Source organism: Leucoraja erinacea, chromosome 35 (assembly GCF_028641065.1).
Source record: "Leucoraja erinacea ecotype New England chromosome 35, Leri_hhj_1, whole genome shotgun sequence".
Classification (NCBI taxonomy): domain Eukaryota; kingdom Metazoa; phylum Chordata; class Chondrichthyes; order Rajiformes; family Rajidae; genus Leucoraja; species Leucoraja erinaceus.
The window spans coordinates 12,127,504-12,145,023 of NC_073411.1; the positions used below are offsets into that span (position 1 = coordinate 12,127,504).

Consider the following 17,520-nt stretch of genomic DNA (forward strand, 5'->3'; position numbering starts at 1 on the left):
AGGCAGCAGCACTTCTGACTGCACTATTCCCTTGGCGTGTGCCTGAGATTTCATGCTTGCATCTCTCAATCTCAATGCCTTGAAGATACGAGTTTTATCGGCAGCTGGTGTGCTTTTGGTTGAGAGGGATGTTGGCTTCAGAGACTGGTGGTATGGCCAAAGGCTACCTCTTGTGCTCCCATCTCAATCTACACAGTTGGAATGTGTGTTAGGGTGGTCCCTCGTGTAGGTAGGATGTCCCATTTCTTACAGACCATACCACACTGGTCGCGCCACTATGAGATAATGCCACATTACTGCGGGGTGTTGCACTGAGGCCTTATATGGAAAAGAATGTCGGTGTCTGAGCCAATATTCTTCCCTCAATCAACACTATCCGAGGGTGTTCAGGCATCCGGCTTTGTGCCAATTAGCTGGAATGTTTACTTACAATAGTAGCGACGGAAATTGGAAAGTAACAATTTGGCCGTGAAGTGTTTGGCAACATTTAAATCATGTGATGCAGCAACATTTTCTCAACCTTGTCCTGTACCATGGGTTTGTTTGTAAGAAAGAACTGCAGATGCTGCTGGTTTAAATCGAAGTTTAAACACAAAATGCTGGAGTAACTCAGTGGGACAGGCAGCATCTCCGGAGAGAGTTAGTTTAGTTTATTGTCACGTTGCCATACAGGGAGCACAGAGAAGGTTCACCAGACTGATTCCAGGGATGTCAGGACTTTCATATGAAGAAAGACTGGATAGACTCGGCTTGTACTCGCTAGAATTTAGAAGATTGAGGGAGGGATCTTATAGAAACTTAAGAAAATTCTTAAGGGGTTGGACAGGCTAGATGCAGGAAGATTGTTCCCGATGTTGGGGAAGTCCAGAACAAGGGGTTACAGTTTAAGGATAAGGGGGGAAATCTTTTAGGACCGAGATAGAAACATAGAAATTAGGTGCAGGAGTAGGCCATTCGGCCCTTCGAGCCTGCACCGCCATTCAATATGATCATGGCTGATCATCCAACTCAGTATCCCGTACCTGCCTTCTCTCCATACCCCCTGATCCCCTTAGCCACAAGGGCCACATCTAACTCCCTCTTAAATATAGCCAATGAACTGGCCTCAACTACCCTCTGTGGCAGAGAGTTCCAGAGATTCACCACTCTCTGCGTGAAAAAAGTTCTTCTCATCTCGGTTTTAAAGGATTTCCCCTTTATCCTTAAGCTGTAACCCCTTGTCCTGGACTTCCCTAACATCGGGAACAATCTTCCTGCATCTAGCCTGTCCAACCCCTTAAGAATTTTGTAAGTTTCTATAAGATCCCCTCTCAATCTTCTAAATTCTAGAGAGTATAAACCAAGTCTATCCAGTCTTTCTTCATAAGACAGTCCTGACATCCCACGATGAGAAAAAACATTTTTCACACAGAGAGTGGTGAATCTCTGGAATTCTCTGCCACAGAAGGTAGTTGAGGCCACAGTTCATTGGCTATATTTAAGAGGGAGTTAGATGTGGCCCTTGTGGCTAAAGGGATCAGGGGGTATGGAGAGAAGGCAGGTACGGGATACTGAGTTGGATGATCAGCCATGATCATATTGAATGGTGGTGCAGGCTCGAAGGGCCGAATGGCCTACTCCTGCACCTATTTTCTATGTACCGAGGTACAGTGAAAAGCTTTTGTTGCGTGCTATGCAGGCAGTAGAAAGACAATAGACGGTGCAGTAGTAGGCCATTTGGCCCTTCGAGCCAGCGCCGCCATTCAATGTGATCATAGCTGATCATCCCCAATCAATACCCCGTTCCTGCCTTCTCCCCATATCCCGACAATAGATTACAATCGATCCATTCACACTGTACAGATACATGATAAGGGAATAACATTTAGTGTCAGGTAAACCCAGCAAAGTCTGATCAAGGATAGTCTGAGTGTTTAAGGAGGAACTGCAGATGCTGGAAAAATCGAAGGTAGATAAAAATGCTGGAGAAACTCAGCGGGTGAGGCAGCATCTATCGAGTGAAGGAATAGGTGATGTCACCAAAGAGGAAATTGGTAGTCAGCACTGCTCTCCGGTTGTGGGAGGATGATTCAGCTGTCTGATAACAGCTGGGAAGAATTTGTCCCTGAATCTGGAGGTGTGCGTTTTAACATTTCTACACCAGGTATCCTGGGACACAACAGATTTGAACGCAAGAAGCTGGTGAACTCCAGGTTTAGTGTCTCCAGTTGACTAGAACATCTGATAGCTGGTGGGGCCACATCTGTAACTGGAGACCACTTACTCATTCAAGCCCACATACTCCCAGTCTGAATCAAAGATCTTAGAATCAGCCAGACCTGAAGTCAATCAGTCTGAAAATGGGTAGACACAAAATGCTCACGTAACTCAGTGGGACAGACAGCATAGTCATACAGCGTTGGAATATTTTGGAGGACCAAGAAACCAAGAACTTTCCCACTCTTGCCATCTACATTAATCCCACCGCCCGCGTTTGGCCCATATCCATCCAAACCTGTACTATCCATGTTTCTGTCTAACTGTTTCTGAAATGTTGAAATATTCCCTGCCTCAACTACCTCATCTGGCAGTTCATTCTATACACTCACTACCCTTTGTTTGAAAGAGTTACCCCTCGGTTTTCCTATTAAATCCTTCCAACCACTGAAGCACATTCATTCTCAGGTCTCGGAGGTTAACACACTGGAATATGATGTCTGATGGAGTGGTGAAGGCAGGCTGTGCTGGTAAATTAGATTAGTAGGGAGGGATAGGTACTGTGGTCTGCATGGATATACTGAGCAAGGGGCATGTTTTTGTGTTGTGACTCCAAATGCATGACTCAAGTCACAAAGTCTTAATTTGAAAAATGCATTTCTCAATGCACATTCACCCAGCCTGTGCATTTGTAGCCCGTGAAGTCCAAAATCTTCACCATTTCTGTCCGAACCAAGACTCTGACATTCATTTCACTGCTCTGATTCCTCATGGCACGTGGCTCAGTGCTGCCACCTGCAGGGATGTTGAGATCTTACAGTCGTTTCAAAAGTGCATTGCAGAATGGTCGAAGAACGACACTGAAGGATTTAGAAACATAGAAATTAGGTGCAGGAGTAGGCCATTCGGCCCTTCGAGCCTGCACCGCCATTCAATATGATCATGACTGATCATCCAACTCAGTATCCCGTACCTGCCTTCTCTCCATACCCCCTGATCCCCTTAGCCACAAGGGCCACATCTAACTCCCTCTTAAATATAGCCAATGAACTGGCCTCAACTACCCTCTGTGGCAGAGAGTTCCAGAGATTCACCACTCTCTGCGTGAAAAAAGTTCTTCTTTTGCTGCACTAATAGAAACATAGGAAAAAAGGCGCAGGAGTAGGCCATTCGGCCCTTCGAACCAGCACCGCCATTCAATATGATTATGGCTGATCATCCAAAATCAGTAACCCCCCCCCTCTTCCTGCTTTCCCCCCATATCCCTTGATTCCATTAGCCCCAAGAGCTAAATCTAACTCTCTCTTGAAAACATCCAGTGCCTTCTGTGGCAGATAATTCCACAGATTCACAACTCTCTGGGTGAATAATTTTTTTCCCCTCAAATGACCTACTCCTTATTCTGAAACTGTGACCCCACAGATGCAGGCATAAAAATTCAGACTGAATCTCTGATACTGAGGGAGTGCCCCATTTCCTAAATCTGCAGTCAATGTTTCACAAGTATGATGCAAGCTATCCAGAAACATGTCTGTTTGCTATCAGGAGGCTGTCTAGGAATCTTCCACAGGTTATGGATCACCTTACTCTCATAGGAAATGACACATGATAGGAGGCAGATTAAATTTAATGTTGAGTGATTTGAAGCGTTATATTTTGGTTGGAAGAATGGGAAAACACAATACAAACAAAAGGCACAATTTAAAAAAGAGTAGAACAGAGAGATCTGAGAAAATACAGACAGTTTGCTCAAGCCGGCAGGGTGTTGGATTTCCATTGTGTAAAAACATATGGGATGTTGGGTTTAATAAATACAGACAAACAGTACACGTACAATGAAGTTATAACGCATCGTTTCGAAACACAGAAGTTGTTATGAAATTAGGGAGAGTGCAGAAAATATTTACCAAAACATTTCTCGCAAAAGTGGAGCTATCATCTGGAACTGGAGAAGCTGGAGTTGTTCTCCTTGGAATGGCAATTGCAAGACGGTCTAATAGAAGTGCTTAAGATTATAAAAAGTGAATAGGCAATAGGTGCAGGAGTAGGCCATTCGGCCCTTCGAGTCAGCACCGCCATTCAATGTAATCACGGCTGATCATCCCCAATCAGTACCCCGTTCCTGCCTTCTGCCCATATCCCCTGACTCCGTTATCTTTAAGAGCCGGAGCTAATTGGAACACACATTGGATTTAAACTAAAACTGTTTTCATTGGCAAAAGGATCAAGAACCAGAACAGATAAAATTAAGGTAATTGGCAAAAGGAACAATAATTACATGAAGAAAATCTTTATTATACAATGAATGGTTAGGGCTGTTGGGTCTTTATAATGTCTTAGGTGGTTCAGTATATATAGTATTCAGTATATATAGAGACTAAGACTTTTACCTCTATCACAGTGAGGAGGTGCTTGGTGAACTAGGTGCTTGTTTATTGTATGTTTTGTTATTTATTATTATTGTGTATGACTGCAGGCAGGGAGAGGGATGAGGAGAGGGAGATGGAGAGGGGAGGGGTACGGGAGGAGAGAGGGATGGGGGAGAGAGGTGTGGGGGAGGGAGGGGGAGGAGGGGGGAGATGGGAAGAACGTGGAGGGAGGGAGGGGAGAGTGGGGGGGGAGAGAGAGGGGGGAGGGGGGGGGGAGAGAAGGGAAGAGTGGGTAGGGAGGGGGGGCGAAGGGGGCATGAGTTACGAGACAGAAGTAGGGGTAGGGGAGTGGTGGAAGAGGGACAGAGGGGTAGGGGAAAGGGAGGGGGGGTGGGGGGAGGGAGGGGAAAAGAGAAGTGGAAGTGAGAGAGGAGTGGAAGAGGGGGAGGGGGGGTAGGTGGACGAGGGACAGAGGGGTACGGGGAAGGGGGCGGAGGGAGAGAGGGAGGGAAGGGGGGGGGGTAGAGAGGGGAAGGGGTGTGGGGGAGAGAGGGATAGGGGGAGGAGAGGGGAGGAGTGAGGAGGAGAGGGAGAGGGGCGAGGAGAGAGGGGTGGGGGAGGGGGGAGATGGGGTACTACCATGAGGTACCACCTCCAGTTTAAATTCCATTTGGAATATTTTGGAGGACCAAGAAACCAAGAACCAAGTATAAATTTTATTTGAGAATCTTCCCTGGAAATAAGTTGGGATCTTTTTTGTAATTAAACATGCAATATAAAAATGTAAGCTGCTGAAATATTGGAGCTATTCCACTTCGATGGCAAACATTTACAGGCTATGTCACTGTACCAAACATGGCTAGAAATGATTGAGAGGTGAGGACACCATGTTCCAGACGGTTGCTATGAGTCGCAGATTGCAAATGCTGTTCCACACTGCAAAACTTTAACTCCTTAAGTGCTGGTACTCGCGTGATTCTGACCTGGGATTATGACACAATGGCAATAGCAGTGGCCTCTGTCCCTCAAGAAAAGCGAACTAAAATAAATCTCTTCTTCCTTGCCTCAAGCAGTAAACAGCGGGGATAAAACACAGAGAATGCTGGTCATCAAGGCGAGGGATAAGGGAATAGGAATAGTGATGCCGAGGGGAATAACGATCGGCATAAAGTGAAAGGAAGAGGGGAATAGCAATTACTACAAAGGAGGATGCAGAGTCTCTTGCCCAGTAGGTGAATCGAGGACCAGAGGACATAAGGGGAAAAGATTTAATAGGAAATTGAGGGGTAACGTTTTCACATAAAGGGTGGTGGAACAAGCTGCCAGAGTTAGTTGGGGCAGGGACTATCACAACATTTAAGAAATAGTTAGATAGGTACATGGATAGGAGAGGTTTGGAGAAATATGGACTAATCCCGGGCGGGTGGGACTAGTGTAGCTGGGCCATGTTGGCCGGTGTGGGTAAGTTGGGCCACACTGTATCACTCTGTGACTGTATCGGTGGGCTGGAGACACACACAAAGGTCATAGGAAGAAGGACTGAGGATGAGTGAGAATTTTATGTTCGAATGTGAGAGGCTACGCGAGTGAAATTTAAGCATGAATGGGGGGTGTCAAAGAATTGGCCCAGACCCATCAAGGGGACGCCAGCTGTTTATGTTGATACATTATGGACCAGAAAGTGAAAAGAAAATAGAAAAATGGTCAAGAGTGGACAGAGGGGAAAGGAAAGGAATTCCTCTGACAGAACATTTAACTGCGATGGAATAGAGTGTCTGCAGTAGGTTTTACGAGAGAAAGAGAATAGTAGAATTTGTGACTGTGCTGCTCACCTTATGCATGTAAATAAAGTATGTTTGGAAAAGAGTGCATGTGGTCAGAGTCCTATATTATGCGGCAACGCCATTCAAGAGCTGAGCTCGCGTGATTCTGACATGAGTGGGAGTGGGGAAGAAATACATCAAAAAGCGACCAAAATAAATCCAGTCTACCTAGCCTCAAGTAGTAAATAGGGGGAAAATACACAGAAAGTGGTGTACATACTCAGCAAGTCAGGCAGATTTTGTGAAGAAAGATGCATAGTCAATATTTCTGAAATGCTTCCACATATGTTGCCCGACCTGCTGAGTATTTCCAGCCCTCTCTGTTTTTATTTCAGATTTCCAGCATCTGTAGTTTTTTTTTGGTACATAAGGCTCGACATGTTTAATGATTATCAAATATAGAGTGCATCACTCAGGTACAAAGCAGGTCGTGCATGCCAACACTGTAAAACAAGGTACTGTATCAAAGTAAAGATTGAAACATCTTGATCATTCCCGCTCTAATCTTCCATTTCTCGTTCAAACATTCTAAACAGGGAAAACTGTGGTAATAAGTGCAATAAGGTTATTAAACTGTTTTTAGGTGCAGTTATAGGAAGTGCTGGAGGAACTCGGCGGTTGCGGCAGCATCTATGGAGCGAAGGAAATAGGCAACATTTCGTGCCAAAACTCTTCTTCAGACTGATCTAGTTATAGGAAGACTGTTGGGTTGTGACAACGCATTGTAAAATACAGATGTAATTACAGACAGTGGTCAGCAGAGGACACCATTGCCCTTGCAATCAGAAAGTCCAAAGTGAAAAGGCACAGTTGAAAAATGTTAGTTCTTTGGACCCATTTGCTTTGGGATGGAGAAGAAGGAGAGCTGTTTGTTTCTTCCTTTCAGTCCTGGTTTTAAAGCTTCACCCAGGAGCAATTCTGGCCTCCCCTGCAGCTTAACGAAGAATCTTGAGCAAGAGACATGGCTAAGGAACCAGATCTCACAAAGTGGAGGCGCAGCGGTAGAGTTGCTGCCTCACAGCGCCAGAGACCTGGGTTCGATCCCGACCACGGGTGCTGTCTGTACGTAGTTTGTATGTTCTCCCTGTGATCGCGTGTGTTTTCTCCGTGTGGGTGCTCTGGCTTCCTCCCACATTCCAAAGGCATGCAGGTTTGGCAGCTTCTGTAAATTGTCCTTTGTGTGTAGGATAGAACCAGCTTACAGGTGATCGCTGGTCAGCACATACTTAGTGGGTCGAAGGGCCCGTTTCCATGCTGTGTATCTAAACTAGACATATTGATGTCCCAGGATGAGGTGAGAAAGATCAGATGGACCCATAATTTGCTGAATGCTGACATTTCAGCTGCTGGTGAGTAATTGGAGCTAAGCTATTCAGAAAATAGTACTAAATTAGGGTCAGAGATAATGTGGATGATCAGTATTTTTCACAGGCAGATGGCATCTAAAATAGAGGGTATATGTTTAAGGTGAGAAGGGAAAGATTTAAAGGAGATCGGAGGGACACTTTAATCACGGAAGGTGGTGGAAATGTGGAACAATTTGCAAGAGGAAGTGGTAGAGGAAGGTATAATCATAATGTTAAAAGGGCATTTGAACAGATTATTCATGGATAGGAAAGGTTTAGCGGGATATGAGACAAACGTGGGAAAACGGACATTGATCAGCTTGGATGAGTTGAGCTATAGGACCTGTTTCGGTACTGTATCGGGCAGTTGTAGCAACACTGCCTGAGAAAACCTCGAGTAGGTCTCCTGGGAAATAAACATGGAGAAGGAGCAGGTAGAAACAACACTTCACGTTTGCATTAATTAGGGCAGTTGTCTTTCTAGATAGCAACTGAAGACCTGTTCTTATTAGACTGGTTACCCCCCTGATTGCTGTTCAAAATCATTCACACAGTACACACAGCTTAGTCAGGGAGACAAGAACAGTTCGTTTGGAGCATGTTTATCCCATCTGACACATTTTTAACTGCATATCTCCATTTTACTATTAAATTGTCCCAGAACACAATTGCTTTTCTAAAAAAATAACAATAAATTGCAGAGCAAGAAAAGTAGATGCAGCGGTTTCTTTCCTTGTGACTTGTGGCGTGTATGATTTCTTTATTCCTTATGAGCAGTTCCTCAGACCGATGCACTGAACAAGCGCTCAACTGTTCCCCGAAATGGTTAAAATGACCGTGAGCTACTCGTGGAGAAGAGCCAGTCATCTGGACAGAGAGCATGTGGACAGGGACCGACCCAACAGTGACATCCCATTTCAGTTCTCACTGTTTGGCGGCTGCTCCTCACTCTCAGCTTTTGTCTCTGGTGATGTGTAAAGGAAATTGCAGCAAATGTAGAGTGGGAAGATCAGGAGCCGGCTGTCCAGATTCAGCACAATCTGTTCCTATGACCCAAACAAAAAGTGGTGTAAGAAATACAGGATGCCAGATCATGTGGAAGAGCGTAAATGGCGGCACGGTGGCACTGTGATTGAGTTGCTGCCTTATTGCGCTAAAGACTCGGGTTCCGATCCCAACTACGGGTGCTGTCTGTATGGGGTTTGTACGTTCATCCTGTGACCTGCATTGATTTTCTCCGAGATCTCCGCTTTCCTCCCACACTCCAAGAATGTGCAGGTTTGTAAGTTAATTGGTTTGGTCAAATTGTAAATTGTCCCCAATGTGTGTAGGGATGTCTGGTCGGCATGGACTCGCTGGGCTGAAGGACCTGGTTCCGCTCTGTATCTCTAAACTAAACTAAAGGCAAGAGAGGCAATCACGCGAGGTCATCAGTCCAAAACTACAAACTACTTGGCTAATGTAGGACTGTGCATTTGGCACTAAAGTAGAGTGTGCGAGGGGTTGTTGATTTGGGATTAGTCACATGTGCAGCAGATGCTCTGTGCACTGTCTGAGCAAAATTTAACTCCCTAAACCTGCCTTTCCCCCAAATATCTTATAAGATGGCAAAAGAACATCAGTATCAGACTTAAAAAGTTAACAATGGAATCAACATTAAGTGCTGCCTGCAGATAGGAGTTTTACGATTACAGTAAACCCTTGTTTTAACAGACCCCATCATAGCGGATTTTGGTTATAGTGGACGGACTTGCCGAAGGCATTGCCTGGGTCGCTGAGTTACTCCAGCATTTTGTGTCTATCTTCTCTCACTCCCCATGACATAAGATGTGGTGCTCTGAACTACACTCAGTGCTCCAGTCCTGGTCTAACAATAGTTTTGTATAAATTGTATCTCCTTGTATTAAAATCCTCCATATTCAAGGTCAACATTCCTGTTTTTTTCAACACCTGCCCATCGCTTGTTAATGATTTATATACACTGTATATATGCCGAGAAGATTGTCTTAAATCAGCTCAGGGCATTGTTCATGTGCAGCCAGAATTATTTGCATATCACGGAATATATGCGGCAATGAATAAGGCAATGATGAGATGTTTCATGTTTGCTTTTCTGTCCTTCCTATAATTACTGCCTCTTCACATCATACTACTCGTAAATGCCCATGAGCAAGTGACGAATAAAACTTGATTGATTGAGGAAAAGTCTTAATAGAATGTAAAATAACAAATGTAACTCCTTCAAAAAGCAAACTGCTGGAGGATCTCAGTAGGTCAGGCAGCAAGCACCTGGGGAGGCAAATAGACAGATGACATTTTGGGTCGGGACTCTTTAGTCTGGGGAGCAGCGTGTGAAGTGGCGAGATGGAAAGTGGAAATTACAGGCCACAGAACTGAACATTGTCACAATGAAACTGTTCGAAGCTATCTTTAAAGATGTTATTACAAGGAACTTCGAAAATGTAAAGGTAATACTGCGCCATGAACTGCACTTGGATGAGCTATATTTATATTCCCCAAAGGCATTTTGATGAAGAGGTAAATTCATCAAATTAAAAACTCATGATGTATGCAACATTCTGACATGGACAAAATAACAGCTGGAATAAATGGGTCTTTACTCTGTTGGGGAAGATGCAGTGCAGTGTGCCACAGGGATCAATGCTGGAGCCTCAGTGTCACACATTCCTTAGTGTCCTATCATTTACTGTTTGTGTCCTACCCCGATTTGATTTACCAAAATGTAATATCTTGCACTTGTTAGGATTCATTCATCTGACAAAGATCTGCCCAGATTTGATTAATATCCTGCTGTAGCCTTAAACCCCTGTCCCACTTAGGAAACCGGAACGGAAACCTCTGGAGACTTTGTGCCCAGCCTAAGGTTTCCGTGCGGTTCCCGGAAGTTGCAGGTGGTTGCAGGTAGTGGAAGGAGGTAGGGAGACTGACAAAATTCTCTGGGAACCTCCGGGAACCGCACGGAAACCTTGGGTGGGGCGCAAAGTCTCCAGAGGTTTCCGTTCAGGTTTCCTAAGTGGGACAGGGGCATTAGACAACATTCCTCCACCACCACCACCAATTTCCATGTCATCTTCACTACCATGTTAGCTTGCTGTCTTTGCCTTTCACCCGTACCAGAACACGCTGGGCCTGAACTCTTGCTAACCCTGCTTTAAAAGATTCCCACATAATCAGATGTTGTTTAATCCACTTTCACCTGATCCCAATCCACTTTTGCTCGGTCATCTCTTTATCGAAAGAGGTAGGGAAAGTAAGCTGCAAAGAGGCAAAAAGGAGGCTATAGAGGAATTGAGACAGGTTAAATAATTGAATAAAGATCTAGCAAATAAGAGTAAAGTGGGAAAATGTGAAACCATCCACTCTGACAGGAACAAAAAGAGCACATGATCATCCAAAGAATTAGAGATGCAAAAGGATCTGGGTAAACTACTGCATTTCGCAAAAGGACGGCATGCACATACGGGAACTAATTAGAGTAATGGTGCGGTACAGTGCAGAAACACACTCTTCCGCTCACTCAGTCCATGCAATCATTAGCCACCAATTTGCATTAATTCTACAGAAACAAGGAACTGCTGATGCTGGTTTACAAAAAAAAGACACAAAGTGTTGGAGTAAATTAGCGGGTCAGACAGCATCTCTGGAAAACATGGAATCAGTTTGCAGAAGGGTCCCGACCCAAATTTTCACCGCTCCATATTCTCCAGAGATGCTGCCTGACTCGCTGAGTTACTTCAGCACTTTGTGCCTTTTATTGAATAATCTAAATAATTAGCAGAGCAGATGTGATGGACTGAGTGGTTTACTCCCGATTCTAATTTGTATTCAAGTACTGGCACGAATCTCCATAGTGTGTAGTTTAGCTCTTAATTTTCAACAGGGTTATTACGCGCATTGTTTAATTGGTTTTCATATCCGGAGATCAAAAAGTTCCCAATGCAATGTGTCAAATTTTTTTCCATCAAAGGACTGTAAATCTCATCGAGCAAACTATCAAGTGGATAATCAGTGCTTTAATTACGTCTAAGGATCAAACCTATTTTCTTTAAGAACGCTAATAATGTCAGCTTTTTGCTTGGGTGTGAAATACAGGTTGAAAACAACATGCTTTTCCTTGACTTCAGCTTAGCTAAGATGTCTGTCTGGAACTAAGTGTACCCTAGGGCAACATGTTTTACAGTCCAAACGTGAATATTTTCCGGGATACCAATGTGCTGCAGGTGCAATCACTAGCAATAAATGTTACGCCTTCCCCGTGAAGAATGAATGATAAGAAATCCATGCAGTTTAATTAAGATTCTAATCAACCCTACTTGATGATGTTTCACAGCTTCACTGTTGCTTAGAAGTGATTGAAGGCTATCCAGACAAGAAAAGAATGAAGCTGTTTGGATTATATATACCAGGAGTTACATTCCTTCATCAACAATCTCAAGGATTATTCAAAGCACTAAACAATTAGAAGCTGTCAGTCTAATAACTTCGCAGGAATTTCACTGCTTTAGTTTTGTAGATTGTTATTGGTATCAATTCCAATGTTAACACAGACTGTCTCTGACATGCTGCTCCTTTAGAAAGTTGATGGATTTTAAAACGTCGGAAGGGTATTCCCTGGGAATTCAGTAAGGAATATTCCTATTATGTGTTGGTTGGTGCTTGGTAACATACCTGGTCTTTCTCCAGTGATAGGACCTGATAACCAGCTGATCGACTACAGATCACTTTCCCATTGCTGTCAAATGATGCCAGTCTTAATCTGCAACAGATAGGATTTACGTAAAATAAAACCAGGAAAATATCAATTAATATCAAAAGTAATTTACTTTGGATGGCAACTGAAAAATAACTACTTAATCTCATCCTAGCTCCCAGTTTGTAAGCACAGGTTACTAAACCAATTGCTAATTGGAGTAATAATGTGTTGAATATTGTGATGAGGGGTAATGTCTGGTCTGTCTTTTCAGGCAATCGGTTCAAGACATTACCATTTTTTGGACAAAATCTTAATTCCTCAAGATCTATTAAACCTAGTCATTGACCCTCAAGTAAGGGAAGAAGGCTATTCCTACTCATGTGGTCCAGGGCTTTGATAATTTTCAATCCGTCAATTAAATCCCATCCCAGATTCAATTTTTTCACCCCCAAGGCAAACAAGCACAACACATTGTTTAAGAAGGAACTGCAGATGCTGGAAAATGGAAGGTAGACAAAAATGCTGGAGAAACTGCAGCATTTTTGTCTACCAAGTACAACACATACACTCTTCCTCGTAACTAAAATTTCTTAACTCTGAAAGGATATGTAGACGGATTTACAGAAAGATGCCAAAGCAACAAGGTTGGCTGAGTGGGTGACTTTAACTTCCCCAATATTGACTGGGACTTGCTCAGTGCCAACGACATCGAAAAGGCAGAATTTGTGAGTGTCTCCAGCAGGGTTTCTTGAACCAGTAAGTGGACAGTCCAACCCAAGAAGGGAACATACTGGAGCTTGGGTTGGAGATGAGTGAGGAACAGAAGGATCTTGATGCTCAACTTCCTTGACTGTGGAAACACAGGTAATTAGAGTGATTAAGAAGGCATGCTGTATGCTTGCCTTCATAGGTCAGGGCATAACATATAAAAGTTGGGACATTATGCTTCAACTTTATAAAACACTGGTTAAGATGCAAATGGAATTTGTGTGAAAGGGCGAAAAGGTTAGCATGGACATGGTGGACGAAATGTCCGCTTTCCCTCCTGTACAACACCATGACTCTGCAGGAGATATGAGCGGGTAAATATGTCTTTTGTCACCTGTGCTAAAAATATAACAATGATGTTATACTGATTTTGCTGATTTTATCTGAGTTACATTATGAATTAGAATTAGACTGCAGTTTGCGAACATATCCATTCCCTGTGAAGTGATGTCCCAATAATACTTGGGGATTCATTGGGATTTTGGCTCCTAATTGAACTGAGATTTGTGAGAAGGTGCAGCTTTAGTGTCAGAAACCCTCCAAAGAATGACTTAAAACCCAATTTAGTGCTGCCCCGACATTTGACATTCGACATTCTATTCTGCAGTGCAATTGAATCATCATTCTTAACCTCTTTTATTGAGACAATGAATTGGATTTTTTTTAATTACAGCTACTCTATAATGATCCTATGCATCAGGTAAGAGATAGTGGAAGTCATTTAAAGTCCACAAAATTGATAGCATTTATTAAAATAAGAACCAATAAGTGTTTGTAGCTGGCATTTAAGGAGGGGGTCGCATTACAGATTGCTTGATTGAAAGATTCAGCATGGAAGCAAGTTCTTCAGCCAATGCTGACCTTTGATCATCTGTTTACATTAGTTCTAGTTTGCTCTACTTTCGCATCCACTAGGGGCAATTTAAAGAGGCCAATTAACCTACAAACCTGTGCGTATTTCGGATATGAGGGGAAAACGGAACGCCCGTAGGAAACCAACGCAGTCACAGGAACAATGTGCAAGCTCATGCAAAAAGCACCCAAAGTGAGGGTCGAACCTAGGTCTTTGGCGCTGCGAGGCAGCAGCTCTACCTGCTACGCCACTGTGTCACCCGCTAACAGTGATGTGACTACAGACATGTAACTTCTCCATGTGAGGGAGAACCTGCTTGAAGCCTGATCTACCATGAGATGATTACTCATTTATAGTTTAATTATGTTATGTTATTAAAAATATGTTATTGCTTTGCCAATTTGTGCCATGTTTTCAAAACCAGTTTCATTTCTTACTCCCTGCAATCAACATTTCAGTCGCCCCTCAGTACCAAAGTGGCTCTAATCAAAATCACTAATGATACCTCAGTTAATAATTTCATATAGGCAGCTGATCACTCATTGTTCTTCTCGACTTGCTTGCAGACTTTGACATGCCTCCTCATTTCTATAATGTAACCGTACGGACTACTCTTGCCTTGTTCATTTCTTATTTACTCCAATCACAGCTAGAAAGACACCAGCAATACATTTTCTTCCTGCCTTTACACAATATCCTCTGGTATTCCTCACCGATCTATCTACGACCCCTTTTTATTTGTCTTGGCATCAATCTGGCAACATGAGCTCATTTGAAAATACATTGGCATTTTCTACATGTGTTCAGTGGATAATCAGCTCACTACCACTCTTTTAACCCCTTTCAAACTCTTTACATTGCAAGACTATTTCTCTGTGAATAGATATTTTCTCCAATAACAAAAAATTGGGAGGCTGGAAGTCACAGATTTGGGCCACCACTCCCTACTCACAGACTCCATCACACTGTCTTGCAACTGCTGAAACTGCACAAACAGTTTGCAATCTAGGTATCATATCCAAACCTAAAGTGAAGCTTCCAACCGAGGCTCTATGCCAAGTCTAACGCATTTCTATATTTGTACACGGTCAGATTCTGCCCCTGACATAGCTCATCTGCTAACATCTGTGTTGATTTGTTGTTGTACACTTGACTTTCTATCTATCGTCCATAAACAAAGTCATCTAAAATTCCGCTTTTGTGTTTTCTGACCTACATGGGCTCCTGATAAAGTAGCACTTTATTTTTTAATCTCTTGCCTTTGTTTTCAATCTCATCCATAACTTTGCTCTATCACACTTCTATATCATTCTCCAATCCTGCAAAACCGCAAGATGTCTGCGCTCTTTCAATTTTGGCCTCTTTAAAGATCTGGAAATGGAACATACTTTTAAGTGCTTTGCTATACTTTACAAGTGCCAGTTAAAATCATGTCAAATAGAACAGTACAGGAACAGAACCTTTGGCCAACAAAGTCTGTGCTGACTATGATGTCAATTTAAACTACCCATCAGTGTGAACATCATCCATATCCCTCCATTGCCTGTATACTCTCTAGCCTGTTTAAATACCTCAAATGTCACTATCATGTCTGCTTCCACCACCTCCTGTCAGCATGTTCCAGGCACATACCACTTACTGTGTAAAAAAAACATGCCTTCTGCATCCTTAATCTTTCCCCCTGACAAAAGTATTTATAATTATGTGATTGAACGAACATAATTTAATGTTTGCCCTCTGATGAAAGTACTGAGAACTTGCAAATATTGCAAGATTGTTTCCTAAAAGTTCCGTGAGTGGTAATGTGTGTTTTTGAAATACATGTCATGGCAAATAGGTTGGAAATGTTGCATATTTTACAATGCTAATTCAATAAGTAATCCTTTGCAATATTTACTGAGAGATATTTTAAATCACTGACGAACATTTCATTACAAATTTAATTGAGATGGCTTTTAGATACGTAATCTTGTCCTGGGCCTGATCTTTTGGATGCTTTCTCTTTTAACCAATTATAAACAAATGTGATTATTATTTTCTCTCAGCTTTCAATAAATCTTCCAAACAGGCTTTATTCAAACATAGGTTACTTAATCTTCAAATCATATTGAGCAATTTGCAAACTGCTGTGACACAGGCTCCTTTCATCACTCCCTCCAGCAACCCCGGGTGATTTCATTTCACTCTGATTCAGATACTTAGCTGTGGATGTGAAAAGAGCGTGACTTATGTTTCCCATGGTAACGGACTGGGAGATTAACTTATGAAGAAACTCAACCATCCCTGCCAAGTGTCCTGAATAAGACCTGGCTGTTAGGTCAAACCCTCACCTGAAAGCAATGTTTCTGCGAGGCAGCAGACTCACAGCCCCATTGCATGGCTGGCTCAGAGTGTTCCTCTTGAATATGATGAATCGATTTGTATACGTCACCAGCAGGTCAAACCCAAAGCTGAAACCTGTCCACCGCCAGCAGTACTGGGAGAAACAGGAGGAAGAAATGGATCAATGTGTTGCCATAACAGAGAAGTTGTTCAAAACCATTTGACATCTCCTATTTGGAAGAGAATGGGCTAATTGTGGATAGCCAGCATTGTTTTGTATGTGGTAGGTTGTTTCCTATTAACGTGATTAAGATGTTTGATTAGGTGACAAAGGAGATTGATGAGGGTAGGACGGTGGATGTTGTATACATAGAAACATAGAAAATAGGTGCAGGAGTAGGCCATTTGGCCCTTCGAGCCTGCACCGCCATTCAATATGATCATGGCTGATCATCCAATTCAGTATCCTGTACCTGCTTTCTCTCCATACCCCCTGATCCCTTTAGCCACAAGGGCCACATCTAACTCCCTCTTAAATATAGCCAATGAACTGGCCTCAACTACATTCTAACCATATAATATAACCATATAACAATTACAGCACGGAAACAGGCCATCTCGACCCTTCTAGTCCGTGCCGAACACATAATCTCCCCTAGTCCCATATACCTGCGCTCAGACCATAACCCTCCATTCCCTTCCCATCCATATAACTATCCAATTTATTTTTAAATGATAAAAACGAACCTGCCTCCACCACCTTCACTGGAAGCTCATTCCACACAGCTACCACTCTCTGAGTAAAGAAGTTCCCCCTCATGTTACCCCTAAACTTCAGTCCCTTAATTCTCAAGTTATGTCCCCTTGTTTGAATCTTCCCTACTCTCAGTGGGAAAAGCTTTTCCACGTCAACTCTGTCTATCCCTCTCATCATTTTAAAAACCTCTATCAAGTCCCCCCTTAACCTTCTGCGCTCCAAAGAATAAAGCCCTAACTTGTTCAACCTTTCTCTGTAACTTAGTTGCTGAAACCCTGGCAACATTCTAGTAAATCTCCTCTGTACTCTCTCTATTTTGTTGACTTTCTGTGGCAGAGAATTCCAGAGATTCACCACTCTCTGTGTAAAAAA

At 43.0% G+C, this 17,520-nt stretch overlaps 1 protein-coding gene across 1 annotated transcript in view; it reads right to left on the reverse strand.

Moving 5' to 3' along the window:
• Positions 1 to 6,575: 6,575 nt before the first annotated feature.
• Positions 6,576 to 17,520, reverse strand: part of gmcl1 (germ cell-less, spermatogenesis associated) — a 31,997-nt gene continuing 21,052 nt past the window's right edge. The window contains exons 12-14 of the mRNA XM_055662319.1: positions 16,400 to 16,545; positions 12,424 to 12,511; positions 6,576 to 8,780 (exon numbers count right to left, since the gene is read on the reverse strand). Of these exons, the coding sequence (XP_055518294.1) occupies positions 8,652 to 8,780; positions 12,424 to 12,511; positions 16,400 to 16,545 (363 nt within the window). The 3' untranslated portion in view covers positions 6,576 to 8,651. The remainder of the gene's footprint in view (positions 8,781 to 12,423; positions 12,512 to 16,399; positions 16,546 to 17,520) is intronic.